Source organism: Artibeus jamaicensis, unplaced genomic scaffold (genome assembly GCF_021234435.1).
Source record: "Artibeus jamaicensis isolate MK-2021 breed Jamaican fruit bat unplaced genomic scaffold, CSHL_Jam_final contig_64, whole genome shotgun sequence".
NCBI classification, from domain to species: Eukaryota; Metazoa; Chordata; class Mammalia; order Chiroptera; family Phyllostomidae; genus Artibeus; species Artibeus jamaicensis.
In genome coordinates this window covers 11333048-11351074 of record NW_026521911.1, presented here as the reverse complement: position 1 = coordinate 11351074, position 18027 = coordinate 11333048, and the positions used below count along the sequence as shown (strand labels likewise).

At 36.2% G+C, this 18027-nt stretch overlaps 1 protein-coding gene across 13 annotated transcripts in view; it reads left to right on the top strand.

The window, feature by feature from the left end:
* Positions 1 to 18027, top strand: part of DLG2 (discs large MAGUK scaffold protein 2) — a 1926133-nt gene that overhangs the window by 1283134 nt on the left and 624972 nt on the right. For all 13 annotated transcript variants that reach the window (XM_053670841.1, XM_053670838.1, XM_053670836.1 and 10 more), the window contains one exon: positions 10545 to 10595. In XM_053670841.1, coding sequence (XP_053526816.1) covers positions 10545 to 10595 — 51 coding nt within the window. The remainder of the gene's footprint in view (positions 1 to 10544; positions 10596 to 18027) is intronic.

The following is an 18027-nucleotide window of genomic DNA, read 5'->3' as shown; positions in this document are numbered from 1 at the left end:
AGTGAATATTCATATGTGGCCAGAGGAAAACACTGGCCGTAAATTCTGTGGACAAAGTAATAGGAAGGAGATGAGCAAGGATATCCACCATGGCACCGAGGAAGAGGAAGTTTCAAGTAATAGTCACTCTAGAGTGTCCAATGCTGCATGGAAACCAGGAAGAATCAAGGAGATCATTGTATTCAAATGGAGAAAAGTTTTTGTTGATCTTAAGAGCTTTTTTATGGTGGTGGAGCACAAAAAAGATTGCAGAGGTTTGAAGAAAGACATTGAGGGTGAAGAAATAAATAAAACTGATGTTCTGCCTAATACTATAGTCTTATTATACCCAAGTGAAAGATAAAATACTCTTGGCTCTCTGCATATGTCATCATATTTGTAAAGTTTCATCTTAGAGTAAAGCACTGGTTTGTTTTTTTTTGTTTGTTTTAGTTGTTTCTCACCTTCTAGCCATGTGATTTGAGTTCTTGATCCTCCTGGACACTTTGCTTATGTTTGTCCCAGTGGTTTGCATATGGGAGTGAAGAGGTGAGAGAAGGGTTTGATGGGACAAAAACCTGGTATATTATGATGCCTTTACAACCATTAATTGATTGTGTTCTTAACACCATTTTCTTCTTTCAAAGAGCATGTTTAAACTTATGGAGTATTAAAAAACCCAAAGAACAAAGCATCCTGCCTCAGGCTGGAGCCAAGTGAAGGCAATTAAGCCACCTGTTATTACACCATCCAGCATATGGCACAAAGCAAGGGAGCAAAGCTGGGAAGAAATGAGCCATTTCCAAATCAGAGGCAAACCCAGTTCTGAATTAAGTGACTTTTTTTTCATTACAAAGCCTTTAATCAAGGGAGCTTTGCATATATAAAATGACTTTATTTTTATACATGTAAGAACTCTAAGCTATTTTCCTTGATTTTTCTTAACAGAAAATAAAATTGTGATTTCACAGGTAAAACTCTACTTAATTAAAAAAATGATTTATAATTAAATGAAAAAAGCACATTTAGTAATTATCATCTATAATCACTTTTCTAGACCTAAAGTTCTATGCAATATAAATTCTTAATAACAAAGGCAAAAAAATAACAAAACCAAAAAAATTGTTTAAGAATACAACATGATAAAATAGTGATTTTTTTTCTATTTGGTAAGAATTATGATTTAGCAATTCACTGAGCTCAAAAGTTTGTTTAATTAAGATTAGAAGTTGTAACTTAAAACCAGGGTTTACTTATATGACACATTTAGGAATAATAGGAGTAGTGCTCTCACAAAACTTAGAATCTTAACTGAGGCATCAACAATTATTTTTATAATTGGTGTTTATTAAAAGATTTACCTCCTCGTAAAACTGCATATTTTAAACAAGTCTCATTATAGGTGAATAATATCATAACATAACCAGATGCATACCTTACATTAAAATAGGTGCTTTACAAAGCTTAAACAGAAAATATTTTGCTTACTTCTAAGTGTTTAAATGAACAATATTGACACTTAGACAAATGTGTATAATATATAAGAAAAATGAATTCTGAAAGCTTATGACAGAACTGGTATTGGAATTTAGGCCCTTGGATTCCGGAAACTAAGCTTTTCATCTTTGTATAATAATTCCTCTTAATATGAATGGAGGGCACAGCGTTAGGCAGTGGAGATCATCCAGGAGAAGGGGCATGAGTTAGTAACAGAAAGTGATGTGCAGCTTAGTTGTGTGTTGCAAGCCTCCAGCCTTTGTCTACTGATGTTCTCATCCTGATCAGAGCTGCCATGCTGGTGGGCTGACTTTAGTTTTTTCAGTGCTTGATTGTTTTTCATCCACTCAACAGAGACCTTTAAAGTTAAATGTGATGAAAAGATGGAGGTGATGAACATCAGCCCTTCCCAGTTGTTCCTTCTTTTGCATTATAGTAGAGCAAACTCCCTTATTTTTTCATTTTTCTTTTTCCCCCAACTGACTAAACTCACCTTATTTGGGGTTATTCAAATATGCCTTTATTTTTTTAACTTTTTATTGATATTCAAATACAGCTGTCTCCATTTTCCCACCACCACTTTCCCCTGGCCTACCCATGCCCACCTCCCACCCTCAATCCCACCCCCCTTGGTTCCATCCTGGGTCCCCTACATTCATGTTCATTAAAAGAGAAAAGAGACACCTTTTATTTCCCCAAAAGCCTTGACATTTTTGAGGAGTAGACATAGAGATGGCACTGCTGGTGATGTCCTTGAGTGGAGTCCAGGAGAGTGGGTGATACTGCCCTTTAGTTTCCTCCCTGGTGGGGGTGATTTTATAGGTTAAGAAGAAGAAGCATGACAGACATTCATGGACCATAGAGAGCTTCCAGTTGGTAGGATTATAGGTTGCTGATTGAGATCTTTGGAATAGAGGGTAATAGAAAAATCTGTAATAAAATTTCAGCAGGTGCACCTTGATTAAAATGATAAAGTAAATATGATTGCAACAAAAGATGGGAAGAAAAATCCTGATTCTAGAAGGTCAGAGCTGGGAGGGACCTCAGAAATCATGTGTCTGCATAAAAAAATTGAAGCACCATGCTCTGTCCAAGGTTACCAGCATGTTAAACCACAGAATGAAGACTGTGATACAGATCTTCTGACTCTGAGTCCAGTGGTCTCTTCAGCAGAGCACTCTGAAGAAGTAGTTAATGCTGCTCCCTATGCCTTGGGTAGGCCTGTCTCTTTTCAACTCATTCTGATGAACACTTGCTTGTGAAAACATTCACTCTACCTCACCTTCTCCATGAAGCCTTTCCTAACTCTCTAGGTGAAACCACCTGTTCCCTGTCTCTGTGTCTACCTCGGCAGCTACTGTAGTCTACAGGTGCCTATCACAGCACCCATATCTCTTTGTTGCTTATTTCCATTCATTTATCTCTCTCTGCTAGACTGAGTCTTTGAGGGCAAAGCTACATTTCATTCATCTTTGTATTCCCAGGACTTATCATTCTATCTATACATGGTAGGTACTCAATAAGTATTAGATTAATGCCTTAATTCATTATTTAAATTAGAAATTTCCAATGCATGGATGTAAAAAATTTCTGGGGTGGAGGGATTAATTCAAGTCTTGTTTCATAGGAAAACACAGCAGTGGTTAAGGGCTGGCTAACTTGAAGATGGAAAATAGTTTAATGATAATTCAATTTGTGGAGTTCTCAGTTGACTGTTTCTAGTAAGTCTTCTGGAGACCTACTGTGAATGAGCATGGTACCAGAAGCTGTAGTGGAGCAAAAATGAGTGTTATACAGTCTTTGTCTTCATGAGATGGTGATGTAAGGAATGCACCCAGAGCAGCTTTAGAGAAGTGAGTGTCAACAGCAGAGCAACATAGTGGACAAGATTGAGCAAGAGAATGTTTAGAAGAAAATGTAAAAGTGAGTGGACAGAACATGTTGAGAAAGTCCAGTTGATGTAATATTCTGAGTGAGGGCCACACTAACCTGATTTTGGAGAAAAAGCTAACATGGTACCTATCCATAAGTCAGTATACTCATTTTGGATGGATTCAGGAAAGAAGTGTTTGGGCTAAACAAAAATTTTAGTAGATTTTACAGAAGAAAGTTGGTTTGCTTAAGTGGTATTTTACATTGTTGAGAAAATTAGCAAGCATTCAATATTTGATCAAATAAACCTCGTGCCACTTGTAGATTGGTAAGCCAGAACTAATTAGAATTTCTCTCAATGTTAAAGATATACCATATGCCAGACAGTTAATAATGTGTAATTTCATTTATTCTTTCCCACATTCTCATCAATTAAGATGTGTGCTAAATATTTTACATAATTTATCTAATTCAATCCTCACAATGACCATATGGGAGAAGGACTTGTTGATAGCATTCTACACATGAGAATTAAGGAAGGTTTTGAAAGACTAAGAAAATTGACTGCCTTCACACATCTCATAAACACTGGGACTAAGATTCAAATCTGTGTCTTCTTTTTACCCTATGTTCTTACCAGTGAGCATAGGACAGTACACAGAGGAGACTTATGTATAAGGAGCCTAAAATATCATGACATGTTTATTGTAAACAGGTCCTCCAATAGAAGAGAAAACTAAATACTGACAAGATACTAAGTAAGAGGAATGGGAACCTGCCTGCATATGTTTGTGTGTGTAGAGTCACTGGTCTGTTTGGTGATGGCTGTGGCCCTGTGCTGCAAGGGCTCCTTGAGAAAAGGTGATATGATCTCAGGGGTGAAGATATCTAAGCTGGAAGTGCTGGAAGGCCTAGAGCCTGTGGCAACTGCATCCCCAACTAGCAAGCAGAGTCTTCTTTGAGGGCATCAGGTTTTCCCAACCTGATGCCCTCAAAGCATCAGGTTGGTAAAACCTGATTTATTTATTGATTCATTGATTTTTCTATTATCTCATTCATGTGGTCTCTGTCCATCTGAGTGCCGGACACTGTGTTAATTGCCACTACCATGGGTGAAGCAGAGTGACACAGGCCCTGTCTTGCTCTGGGAGTGTCACGAGGCCATGGAAACCAGATCCTGTAGTCGCAATGACCATCACATTCCTCCCAAAGTCCAACAGCAGCTTTATAGTTTACTAAAACTGTGGCATACGGAGTGTGCCCAGTATTTTCAACAGAGCATCTTTGACATAGACATTTTTACTGCAAGCATTTTTCCACTTAACTAATTAGCTATAAGGCAATTTTGCTGTAAAAAATAAAAAAGATAAAATCACAACAAATAAAAGAGGGAAATTAAGAAAGACAAAATGAAACATGAAAAAAATGAATAACAAAATTAAAGAGACTGTATTTAAAATGTCTGTAGATTCATGGAAAAACTGCTTAAATAACTGATTTTATTTTGTGTATTATACCTAAGCACTTTTCTTGTTTTGTAGAAAATGTGGATTCAACCAAATCTGCCCCCTCAAAGAGGGCCTTAGACCTCTCTTTCTTCTCCCAAGCTGGTGTTGGTTTCAAAATAAGAAACCAATTCTCAGGACAAATCACTGTCATTTGGAAGAAATGCTTACTAAGACCACCACCACCTACCTTCTTGTCACTGTACAGACCACTGGAAGAGTGGGCTAAGATTTATATACATAAACACGGGAGTAGCTCCAAGGACTCCTTCAATGGAATGAAACCAAACTGACAACTAGCTTCAATACATTAAATCTACCACATTTGGTTCACTGATTCCTGAAATCATGGAAAAATGAAACCAACCCAACAAAAAACACTCTAAATTCTCAGCCAGTTATTTTATCTTTTTTAATGGTAACACTGACTTATGGCCAATTAATTATGCTATAAAATATTTGCAGCAAAAATGTCTGTAGCAGAGATGCTACAGCCTAAGTACCCACAACAGATTCAGAGACAAGTGGAGTTTACTATCTCAAAATTACTGATAATAAAGGACAAAATTGGTACATTATTTATCATGTACTATGCTACTAAAGAATCAAATCTAAATACAAAAGATCCTCAAATAAGGTTGTTTCATTCAACATCGTTTTGTTATGACATTGATGAGATGGTATCAACTCTTGTTTATACCAGTTAGCCTATGGTAAAATTGGGTTTGTTGTATATCATGTTTGCTTAAAGTCACAGAATTCCTCAAAGGCATTAAGTGAGGACTTACTTACACAACAAATAGTAAACAGATCTGTATAGATCTGGCATGTGGTAACAGTGGGGCTCTAGTCCATCTCTGTTTTGTGTATTGGATATCACACTTCTACGAGGCCTCAATATATTTGTATTCAGTGCACCTTGAGAACTGTATGTTTCTTAAGAATGGGGGTCATATCTTAAAATCTTAATTTTCTCAATGTGTACTGAGCATACACATCATGTATGCTCAACAATTGTTCATTGAGTGGAATTGTATTTAGTCTTAAGAAGCTTTGGTATTCCTGTTTTAGCACTTCTTACAATATGTGTGATATGGGAATGTATAAAATTCATTCATCTCAGATTTTAACATGCTGTTAGGTTTAATAAAATTACAAATGTGGCAAAGAGCATAAACAATTTAGGGAAAACATAAGATTACAATGAAAGAGCACTAAAATATAGAATAATTTGCATGTGTTATTCATGAAAAACCTCTTTTCAGGAGATAAAAAATACATATCAGAATGAAATTGTGTTATCATTCAGTCAGGAGGCTACAATGGCATTGGAGAAAACAGAAGGACAGTGAAATTAACTAATGGCTGTCAGAGGGAGGGAAACATGTAAAGCATTCAGAGTCAAAGAAACTAAAACTTTAAATACCACGTTTGAATTTGAGTGGGTCACTCTCTTGTCTTCATTTCCCTGTGCTGCCAGGAAGGCTACGTGCCCAGAACAGTACAATATGCAGCATTAATTTGATTTTTCTGGCCACCATAGAAACCTACCAGCTGTCACCACAGAACCATTAGGTTCAGAAAAAGCATGGATTTGAAGAAAAACAGATTTTTCAAAACTGGGAAATTCCATCCACTTTATTGGCCCTCCATGTGCACAAAACTGCAGGCCTGTCCCTCTTCCAGTCACAAGGTGGAGAGGAGACCGTAAGTGATGGCTGGAGACCGAGCTGGAAGAACAGAAACCCTTCCCACACAGCGGGCGGGGCCCCAGCTCTCAGGAGCAGTGAACATTCCTGGGGTGGTTACATAGCTGAGGAAATATTACTGGTCAGGAAGAGCAGAAAAATTATTTGGTAAAACTCTTTTTTAGGAAGAGAAATTAGTGAATTGAAAAACATAAATTGATAAACTGATGGTGGGTCGAGTGAGACCACCAAGCAAGTTCACATAATGAGTTATCTGTGGAACCCCCAGAAAATGATGGAGCTATTCTTTTTTGTTTCATTGAGAATACACAAAATTATGGTGAGGAAGGAATTACTGTTCATACTTCTTGGCTCTTTACCACTTAATAAGCAACTACTCCTCTAAAAAATGTGGGAAAATATTTAAAGAATATTGTGTCAGTATAATCATTTGAAAAGTCACTAAATTTTTATGAATGACTTAAATGGAAGTATTCTTAGTTATTCTTTCTACCTTATCCTTTCCTCCAAGGCCTTTGCCAAGGAATGTGGCAGGATTTCTTGTCTTAAGGGTCTGCAGGCAGAATGTAGATCTCATGCTCCTAGTAATGAGAGACCTCTTAAATGTCTTTCCTAAACCGCCACAATGGTTCTTACGACACCATGATTTAAATTTCTCAGTTAAAGGTTGAAATATTGCTTCATGTATGCTAACAACCTTTCACATGTTTTAATTTTACTAAATTATGTTGTAGTCATGGGGTGTTCTCTATTAAAAGCAAGGTTACATCCAAACCCAGATGGCACAGTCCTTTCATTTGAAGACATCCTGAATACCATTGAATGAGGCAAATGATCTTACCTTCTTGGGTTGAAAACTAGAAAACCCATGAAGTAGATATAAGCCTGCAATAGTTCATTGAGTTGACCAGGGAACTTTCAGAGACTAATTTGGGTGTGTATCTATGCTGGTTCTAGCATCTAAAAATCAGCATGTATTATCATATTGGCACATGTGAAGCAGAGACTTTCACAGACCACAACTGTGCAACATGTGCCCCTAAATTTTATTTGTCTTTTAAGTACTACCTAACAGAATTTCTTTCACCCTGAGCCTTTAGACTTTATTATCAGAAGCTTGTTTTCTTCTCTTTGAAGTTTTTTTTTTCTTCTCCATTTGCTGCACTTCAATAATGTGAAGGTCTTCACTCTAGGGAAGCAGTGAAGCAAAGAAAAGCTTCAGGGAGCCCTGCTGAGAGAATTAAAACATCACATTAATTCATCCTTCTCTTTCTGCCCTTCCTCTATCAATTCAACAAAGTTATAAAAACACAAAGAATTAATATGAAAACACACACATACAGGCAATTTGAATTTTGTTTTATATTTTTACACATGAAGAACAAAAACTCCATAAAGCTGCTAATGTTTTCTAACCTCATCAAATCCTCTTCTCTGAGTCATTAAATTGCTGAAGCCCAGAAAATCAAATTTGGTTTAGGGCTGTTTGATAATGTAGTAACACCATAAAATGTGACTCACCAATTAGCTCATGTAATTAGAAAATCAAAAACATGCTCTAAGTGGCTGATGGACACACATAAATGAAATCTATTCTTTGTATTTGCTGATTATAGTTATAATTACACCTTCAGTTGATGTTACTACTTCCCCATTCCCTGTGGAAGAGAAGTACTTAGTTCATTCACTTTTTTTTCTTCATCAATTCTTTCTTGCAAGGCTATGAGGCTATCTATTCCTTGCCTCCACAGAACTCTCAATCTGCAAAAACTATGCTTAAATTCTTCTAAAGAGGGGAAAGTCAGCTTAAGTTACAACTCTACAAAAATGACAGTTTGGTAGTTGAAAATTAGTCTCTCACCCTGGCTGATGTAGCTCAGTGGATTGAGTGGGGGCCTGTGAAGCAAAGGGTCACCAGTTTGATTCTCGGTCAGAGCACATGCCTGGGTTGCAGGCCAGGTCCCCAGTAAGGGATGCATGAGAGGTAGCCACACATTGATGTTTCTCTCCCACTCTTTCTCCTTTCCTTCCCCTCTCTCTAAAAATAAATAAATAAAATATTTTTCTAAATATTAGTCTCTCTTGCTGATTCCTAAGTGCCATTGATGTGGCTGAGATACATATAACAAAAGAGAAACTAGCAATTTGAGATTTTTTTTTTTGCTCAGGATTTTTGCCTGACTCAGAAGGACTCAGTGATAGATAAGAATGGAAATTGAATATTTGTTGGATTATTTTGAAGAAGTTCTTTATATATTCTGTATGCACATTTGTTAAAATCTAAGGCATATGTTATATGTTGTCTGGCTGGCTATATTTAAAATGCATTTCTTCCTGTAAGTTCAGATCAGTTCAAGGGCTGGTTGGATGGTCAAAACAGTGTCTCACTAAGAATTTCAGCCATGTCCTACCTTGCACTTTTACTATTGCAACTGAAGTACATAGGCATGGTTACATGGTCCAGGGCTTGCTAATAAATATAACAAGGGGATAAAAGGGATGAATACCTGAGTTTGAGCTATAAAGCAACGGCATTTCTTGTCTGACATGCTCATTCTTAATGATACTTTACATAAAAAATTGAATGCAGTGTGCTGCCCTTAAAACTGTTTTTTAAGGTCATATTTTAGTGTTCGTTCATAAAAGTTATAAAATATATTAGGAAATTTTTCCCTTCTAACTGTAACATTGCTGCTAAATGGTTTATTCTTTGCAAATTCATAATATATATTTTGTATTGTTCTTTCTTCCCCAAATATAAAGTTCTCTTTTTTAATATATTTTATTGATTGCACTACTACAGTTGTCCCATTTTTTTCTCCCTTTAATTCCCCCACCCCTTAGTTCATGTCCATGGGTCATACATATAAATTGTTTGGCTTCTCCATTCCCTATGCTGTTTTTAACCTGCTCCTGTCTATTTTTGCCTACCAATTGTGCTTCTTATTCCCTATACCTTTTCCTCAATTATCCCCCTTCTCCCCCATCAATACCCCTCCATGTGATCTCCATTTCTGTGAATTTCTTTCTGTTCTAGTTGTTTGCTTAGTTTGTTTTTGTTATTTTAGGTTCAGTTATTGGTAGTTGTGAGTTTGTTGTCATTTTACTGTTCATATTTTTTATCTTCTTTTTCTCAGATAAGTCTCTTTAACATTTCATATAATAAAGACTTGGTGATGATGAACTCCTTTAATTTGACCTTATCTGGGAAGCACTTTACTTGCCTTCCCATTCTAAATAATAGTTTTGCTGGATAGAGTAATCTTGGATGTAGGTCCTTGCCTTTCATGACTTGGAATACTTCTTTCCAGTCCCTCCTTGCCTGTAAGATTTCTTTTGAGAAAGCAGCTGGTGGTCTTAGAGAACTCCTTTTGTAGGTAACTCTGTCCTTTTCTCTTCCTGCTTTTAAGATTCTCTTCTTCTCTTGACTCTTGGGTAACTTAATTAGGATGTATCTTGGTGTGTGCTTCCTTGGTTCAACTTCTTTGGGACTCTCTGAGCTTCCTGGAAGTCTATTTCCTTTGCCAGATTTGGGATGTTCTCCTTCATTATTTTTTTAAATAAGTTTTCAATGTATTGCTCTTCTTCTTCTCCTTCTGGCACATCTATGATTCAGATGTTGGAATGTTTAAAGTTGTCCTGGAGGTTCCTAAGCCGTCCTTGTTTTTTTGAATTCTTGTTTCTTCATTCTGTTCTGGTTGAATGTTTATTTCTTCATTCTTGACTCCTAATATAAAATTCTAAGAGATGCAAAAGTTGTGTTGTTCTTGTTGTTGTTACTGTTGTTTTGGTAGAGTCTTACTCATATATTTTAGAATAGTTTGGATTATGTTGTATTTGGATAAATACATACACTAACAAAAATCGAGAAAGTATTGTTTATTTATAGCTAGAATAAGACTTATCCCCAGATGTTATTTAAAATGAAGCCATCTTCACTGAAATGTCTTTAATCACTCTCTCTTTTTTGTTGTATTTACAGGTCAATGGGACAGAAATTGAATATGAGTTTGAAGAAATTACTTTGGAGAGGGTAAGCAACATCTAATAATCCAAAGCCCTAATCTTGCTTTCCACATTTACATCCTAATTGTGAAATTGCACAATTGTTTATTATATCCTGGAAGTTTCCAACAGGAGTCACAGTGAGAATATTAACATAATTCTTACAGTGGAAGGCATGGAGACAAACAGAGCAAATAATCAGAACATTTAGTATATAGATTGCATTGCCAGGATTTGGACAAATGAATGGGAAAGACAAATAAATGTTCAGTGAGCTAATGCAGTAATTTTTCCTATTGTTTTCATTATGAATATTTAACCATACATTTTAGAATATATTATAAAATATTTTCATTTATGTGATGTTAATACTATCTTTATAACTGATATTTACCACACATTTTTAAGTTAAAAAAAAGTGATGGGTTTTTAATGCATTCCTATAGAGAAAAACATAACAGCCCTGCAGGTCTCTGAAAATATGCTGCTAGGGCCTTGCCAAGGCTTTGACAAATTAGGGAAGTTCTGTGCAACACAACCTTGGTACATAGAGATATTTCACAAAAGCAGTAAGAGAAAGGCCAAAGATTGCCTACAAAAAAATGACCAAACTCATTAACACAATGTTCATCCATTTTTTTAACCCCAAAATTTTATTTATTGAAACATAGAAATACACAAAGAATATTCATATTGGTATAGTTTATAGTAGTAAAGAATTAGAGACAAGTATTTAATAATATATTATTATATCTTCATATAGTAGAAAGTCATATTAAATTATATTATAATAGTACTTCTAAATATTTAATTATAAGAATAGAGATGTAAGTAGGCTATGTTATTAAATTAAAATCAAGTTTTAAATTTTTATTTAAAATATATTCCAATAAATACAAACAAAGGTATACATGCAAAATATATATTTATAAATATATACATAAAGCCTAGAAGTGTATACACCAAAATGTTAATAGTGGTTAACTCTTGTGGAGGATTTTTGGGTGATTTTTCTGTTTCATCTTTTTACTTATATTTGTTTCCTAAACTCTCCATGACAAACATATATAACATTTATAATAAGAACTAAAAATTAAAGTGTATTTCTTAAGCTATTATTCCAGTATGAATTTACCCTCTAGACCAACACTTAAATTTATTTTTTCTTTTGATTTTTCGCTTCCCTGAGTCATGAAATTTATCATTCTCAGCCTAATTTTTATTAAGTGTGAGTGGTTTTAAAAGGAAATTTACATTGAAAGTTAAGTGTCTGACAGATGGGCACTTTAAAACTGCCATTATGAACTCTGATAAAACTTTCATGGCATGCTAAGTGGAGAAAAGTGAAGCTTATGGAAAATTAGCCCAAATGAGAAGAAAGAACACATTTTTCCTTCTAAATTACTAATCTTCTCTCCAGAACTGACTATATAATTTGTGGAGCACAGTACAAAATGAAAATGTGGTGTGGTGGTTTAAAATACAGTAAGAATTAAAAGATGGCAACAGCACAGCCTTAAACCAAGTATGGGCCCTTCACACACAGGGCCCTGTGTGCACAGAGCTCCAACTCATGAGGCCAGCCCTTCTCTCTCCTCAGACTCCACACATAGAAACACCTTGAATACACCGTTATTTAGATACCCTGGTTTTAATAAGTCAAAAATATTAAGAAGCTATTGTTGGTGTGAACTACAACATGCAGTCAGAGTCTGAACAACTGTGTGTTCTAGTCTGGGTTCTGACACTTAATTGTTTCATGATCTAGCCTGACATCTCTCTCACCTCCCTCATCCTACACTGGGGTTTCCTGTTATACTCTAAACCTTGTCATTGCTGTTTGTAGCAGCTCTTTCCACAAACTTTTATGTTAAACATCATCTTCTTTTTGTATTTACCATTTGTTCTATTGCCCCCCACTCAAAAATTCTCCAACCATCTTGGGACATTGTGTCACTGATTCCATCATTTCTTTTCCATTTTCATCCTTCATTATGCCCTCCCTTCTCTGTAACTAACTGCCTATATCCCAGTTCTCCTTCTCATACACTCAACAATTTTCCTCTTCTCTCTCTCTCATTTTTTTCTTTAGTGTTCATGAACAAAACCTCATCTTTGGTTAAGCTACTATGATTAAACCAATGCCTTTCTGCTTACTCCAGGACAGCACTTGGTTAACTGAACCTGGCAGAAGCACTCACTCATGTCACTTTAAAATTATTACTATTTATTTCTAAAGGACCCTCAAAACACCCTAGCAATTTCTTTATTTCTTTAGGAAATTTCTACATTCCTTTAAAAAATTTATTTATCATTCTCTGGGAAAATAATCTCAAACATGTCTTTCCTCATCCTCAGGCTCAGCTGTGGACCTCTTTTCTTATGTCCTAGAGGAAATCCAAGCACTCAAATGATAACCACCTTACTTTCAATGTCTCTGGTTATATTTGCTTGCTTGTTTGTTTTGTTGATTAGGTTATATTTATAGGTGAGATCATATGGTATTTGTCTTTTGTCATCCGGATTATTTCACTTAGCATAATGCTCTTCAGTTCCATCCATGCTGTTGCAAAGGGCAGGAGCTCCTTCTTTATTTATGCAGCATAGTACTCCATTGTGTAAATGTACCATAGTTTTTTGATCCACTCATTTAGTGATAGGATCTTGAACAACAATAAAAAATGTTAATTTAAAAAAGATTTGCAGCAAAGGATGAAAGAAAAATTAAGAAAATTCTGTACTTTTATATGGCAAATAGTAAAGAAACCAAGTGTTAATAAAAAAAAGAAAACCACCTTACTTTCTTATCACCAGGTCTGCTAGTGGGTTCTCTCTGTTATAATGAAAGACTTTCCCTCCTCATTTTCAAGGTCAGCTCTTCACTCATGACCTAGAGTCTGTAATGAGAAGTTACAGACTTCTCATCCATTTAAGGATTTTGCTTCTGCAGTTTTCTCCTCTTTCTTCTGCAATATCAGTTTCTCTCTCACTGTTCCTTGATAAAACTTAATATAAACATGATGCAATATCTCACATCTTTAAAAAATACAGTCTTGCCTTAGCTGGTGTAGCTCAGTGGATTAAGCATGGACTTGCAAACCAAAGGATCGCGGTTCGATTCCCAGTCAGGGCACATGCCTGGGTTGCAGGCCAGTTCCTAGCAGGGGACCCAACAAGAGGCAACCATATATGACATTTTTCCCTCTCTCCTTCCATTCCTCTCTAAAGATAAATAAATAAAATCTATTAATAAATAAATAATAGTTTTTTGACCCAAAGTTTTCTTCCTATTACTGCCTTAATTACTCTATTTTGCTTTACCAAATAACTAGGAAAATTGTCTATTTTTGTTAACTCTATTTCCTCATTTACAAAGTTAACTTATTTCATCTTTGCATCCCCACAATCCTAAAACCATCCCTATCAAAATCACGAGAGATTCCATCTTGCTAAATACAAGTATCATTTCTCAGTTCTGATTTCTCAGCAGCATTTGATGCAGCAATTACTGCCTCCTTCCTCAAAGGTGTTCATTTCTTGGCTTCAAGAGCAAAACACTCTGCTGTTAATTGACCACCTCATCCATGCTCTTTTTCAGTCTTCTTGCTGGCTCCAGCTCTAAATGTGGGAGCACTCCAGAAATTCAGTGAACAGACCTCAATCTCTCTTCATTCCCTAGATGATCTCATCCAGACCCACAACTTTACATAGCAGCTACCAACTGGTGATTCCCAAATCTGAAATCATGGTCTCCCCTGCACTCCCAGTGTGGACAGCTAGCTGTCTGGTTGGCATCGCTGGTGTGTTCCCAAAAGAATTTTTTATTTTTCTGCACTCCTTACACTCAGGGCCAAAGCTGCTTCTAGCCTAATATTTTTCATCTTAACTAATTGGTTCTATCATTGTTCTCATTATTCAGGCCAAAAAAAAATCATCTAAGCATCTTGCTTAATTGCACATTTTCCCTCAGCAACCAGAGCAAACCCTGCTGGTACTACCATAAAAATATATTTCAAAATCAATTATATCTTGCCACCTGTTCTGTTGAATCCTGGTCCAAACCAATATCATCCCATGCCTGGACCACTGAAATAGCTTCCAGTTTTGCCCACTTTTCTCTTCAAAGTAGCTAGAGTAATCTTTTAAAAAATACAAACCAGAGCACACAATTTTTACCATTAAAACCCTCAAAGAGGCGATAATTACACTTGTCCTCATCACTGACAAAGACTTGCACAGTGTGACCCCTGCTTCTCTCTCCAACACTATGCCCTCACCACCAACGCCTTGAATATATTTCACTCTAGCTACATTGAATTTCTTATCACTTCTCAAAAAAGGCAAGCTTTCCCCGCCTCTAAGCCTTTCTATAGGTTATTCCATCTGCCTGGAAAAGTCTCTCCACAGGTCTTTTCATGACTTAGTCTCTTCAGTATTTAAATATCTGTTCATGTGTCTCCTTTTCAGAAAAATGTCCCCTTTGCACCCCATTTAAATTACCACTACCATCTCCACAATGTTTTTTTCCTTTCCATCATTTTATCTTTTAATTGCATTTATCAATATCTGAAAGGTATATTATCTATGTATTATTTACAGTGTTAACATCTATCCCCACATAGATATATGCTATATTGAAATATAGTCACTTCTACATTCAGCCTACTTCGAATAGTGTCTGGAGGAATGTGATAACACACTCAGTGAATATTTGGCTCATGAATGGATGATGCCTGTGTCCTGCCTCTGTAAGTACAGTGAAGTGGAGGCACATGGCCTGCTCTGAAACCCTGACTCTATCACGTACTGGTTGAGTTACTTCAAGCTGAATACTTCTTTCTGTGCCTCAGTTTCCGCATCTGTAAACAAGGCTAAAAACTTTGTAATGACCTCCTAGGGCCTTTGGGATGATTAAATGAGTTTATATAAACATTTAGAACAGCATACCTAGCTGTTATTAACATTTTATTTGTTTTAACATGGGGTTTTCACAGTGTTATTTGTCAGAATTATTGAGGAAGCTTATTAAAAACAGCCGCCCAGTCTCAATGAGCAATTTACATGAACCTAGAATAACTTCTTCTATAGCAGGTGTTCTTTGCTTTTTCAATTCCTTTTTTAGGTGTCAGCTATCCAATGATGAAGAAGTTATGGTCATTGCTATATGCATTTATAGTTTATAATTTGGCTGTATATAATCTCTATAACATTCAATTTAGTAATAAACTCATTACATTTTGTAACAGCTCCATGATGTGGGTATTGCTAACTACCTTTTACATATTAGCACTCTGAAGCTCAGAAGTTAAATCACTTGTCAAAAGTGATAATCTTTGTAAGAGGTGGAGCCAGGATTCAGCCCTATGCCCAACAGACACTAGAGTCTAAGCTCATTGCCACTGAGTTAGACTGCCCTCAGAATTAAGTTCAAGTGTCATATCCTCCAAGAAGCTTTTCCTGACTTCCCCTCTTGGGCAAGGTGCCCTTTCAGAAATTAACACAAGTAGAAAACTTCTTGCATTAAATGATGAGTAAATCTGTCTATTCCACTGACTATGAATTTCCCAGTGGAAGGTATTTTATCATAGTGTTCTTTACATTACCATGATGACAGGAGAAGAAAAGGGAAAGCCACTGGGCAATTTGAAGACAAGTTGATAACTCCTCCTCTATGTCAGAATTGTTCAATGTGTCAGCTACTTGCTACATGTGGTGAATCCCACAAATGTCTTCCGTTCCTTTTGTTTGCTGAGCACTTCCTGAACACAAGCACTGGTCCCAACCCTTGTTTCATAGCATTTTACAGTCTAGTAGAGAACGTAAAGAAGTAAATAGGCAGAAACCATGAGGTGAAACAGAGTGCTGAAGATGCCTGGCTCAGAATGGGGTACTTCCCTGGGGCATTACACCTGCGCTGACTTATGAAAGATGAGAGGAAGCTGGCTAAGGGAAAGAAAGTGAAGGAAAGTGCCCTCTGAGACAGGGAACAGCAGGTACAGATGTTCAAGGGCCCATAGAAAAGTAACATACTCAAGGAACTACAAGTAGTTCAGAGTGACTGCAGCTCAGATTATGAGGTAGGGCTCAGACAGAGAAACCAGGCCAGAGAGCTGGAGAGGGCTGAGTGCACAGATGCCTTAGATAACAAACAGGAGGGTTTCAATTTTATTGGGAAGGCAATGAATGGCCTTTGAAAAATTTTTAAGCAGAAAAGCGACATAATCATAAGTGTTTAAAAAAGATCACTTTGTGATATTGGGTATACATGTCACAGAATTCAGGAGATGATACAAGTATGCATTTTAAGTCATATAATTAATAGCTACATTCTGCCAGTGGTGATGTAGGAGAAGGTGATCCAAAATATGTTAGAAATGTTAGAAGAACAGATTGTGATGTTTTGTAGGATGGGAAAATGCCAGAGAGAGCAGAGAAGTCAAAGAGGCCTAGGCTATAATCCAACAAATTCCTTTCATTAACATAGTCTGGGCTTCTCAGAGATGGACAACTGTGATATTTCAAGTCTCTTTGACACTCTGGGTGCTTATGACAGTATCAAAGCTAGCTGAGTATAAAGTCCATGCCTCTAAGTGACTTATCTCATATCCATATATGAAGTTAATGGGTTATGTACCTCCGATAAGATTTATATCATGAGAAACTAGTTGACCCAGCATGGATAATTGATTTATTATGCCTTCATAACCCTGACCAACACGCATGCTTGCAATTTAGCAGAGACGTTGAAGTGACTGTCTTACTATCTGCTGTCTCCTCCAATGCTTGTCCTCAGCCTCCAAAAAAGAAAGAACATTTGGGTGTTTTCTTGACAGCTGCAAAATGTATTGTCATGTGATACTATTTGAATGTTCTGGCTGACAAGTCAAAGATATTCTTTTACAAATAAAAAAAATAAAAGATCTAAGCCATCTTCCTAACTATAAATCATTGACTTATGTTACTTATTATTTATCCCATTCTAAAACAAACAGATTTATATAGGAAAGTGACTGATTTACTGCACCCCACAAATTCCTAGAGATGAACGAAGTTTTGGGTGTAAGGTGGGTAACATGGGAATTTTGAAAACAGTCTTTGTGAACCACCAGATAAGTGACTCATTAAAGCTGTCTACAGACATACTCTCCACATTCATCCAGGGATCAAATCAGTTAGAATGTCATCGGATGTCTAATCACTTAAGCCTTGTTTGTTTCTCTCACATTATTGAATTTTCATAAAGATGAGAATTTCTAAATTAAAATGGAATTAAGGGTCTATTACTTCAAATAATGTAGAAGCTTTGGGTTTCTAAATTTGTTTTTTTCTGAGTCTCTTTAGGCATTTTCTATTAATAATAACAGGAATGAAATGCCAGAGTCCCAATGATGTTTGATTTGGTTTCAGTTTTTATATACTCAACTGTAGCACAATCTCATTCTAGTTTAGTTAAATAATTT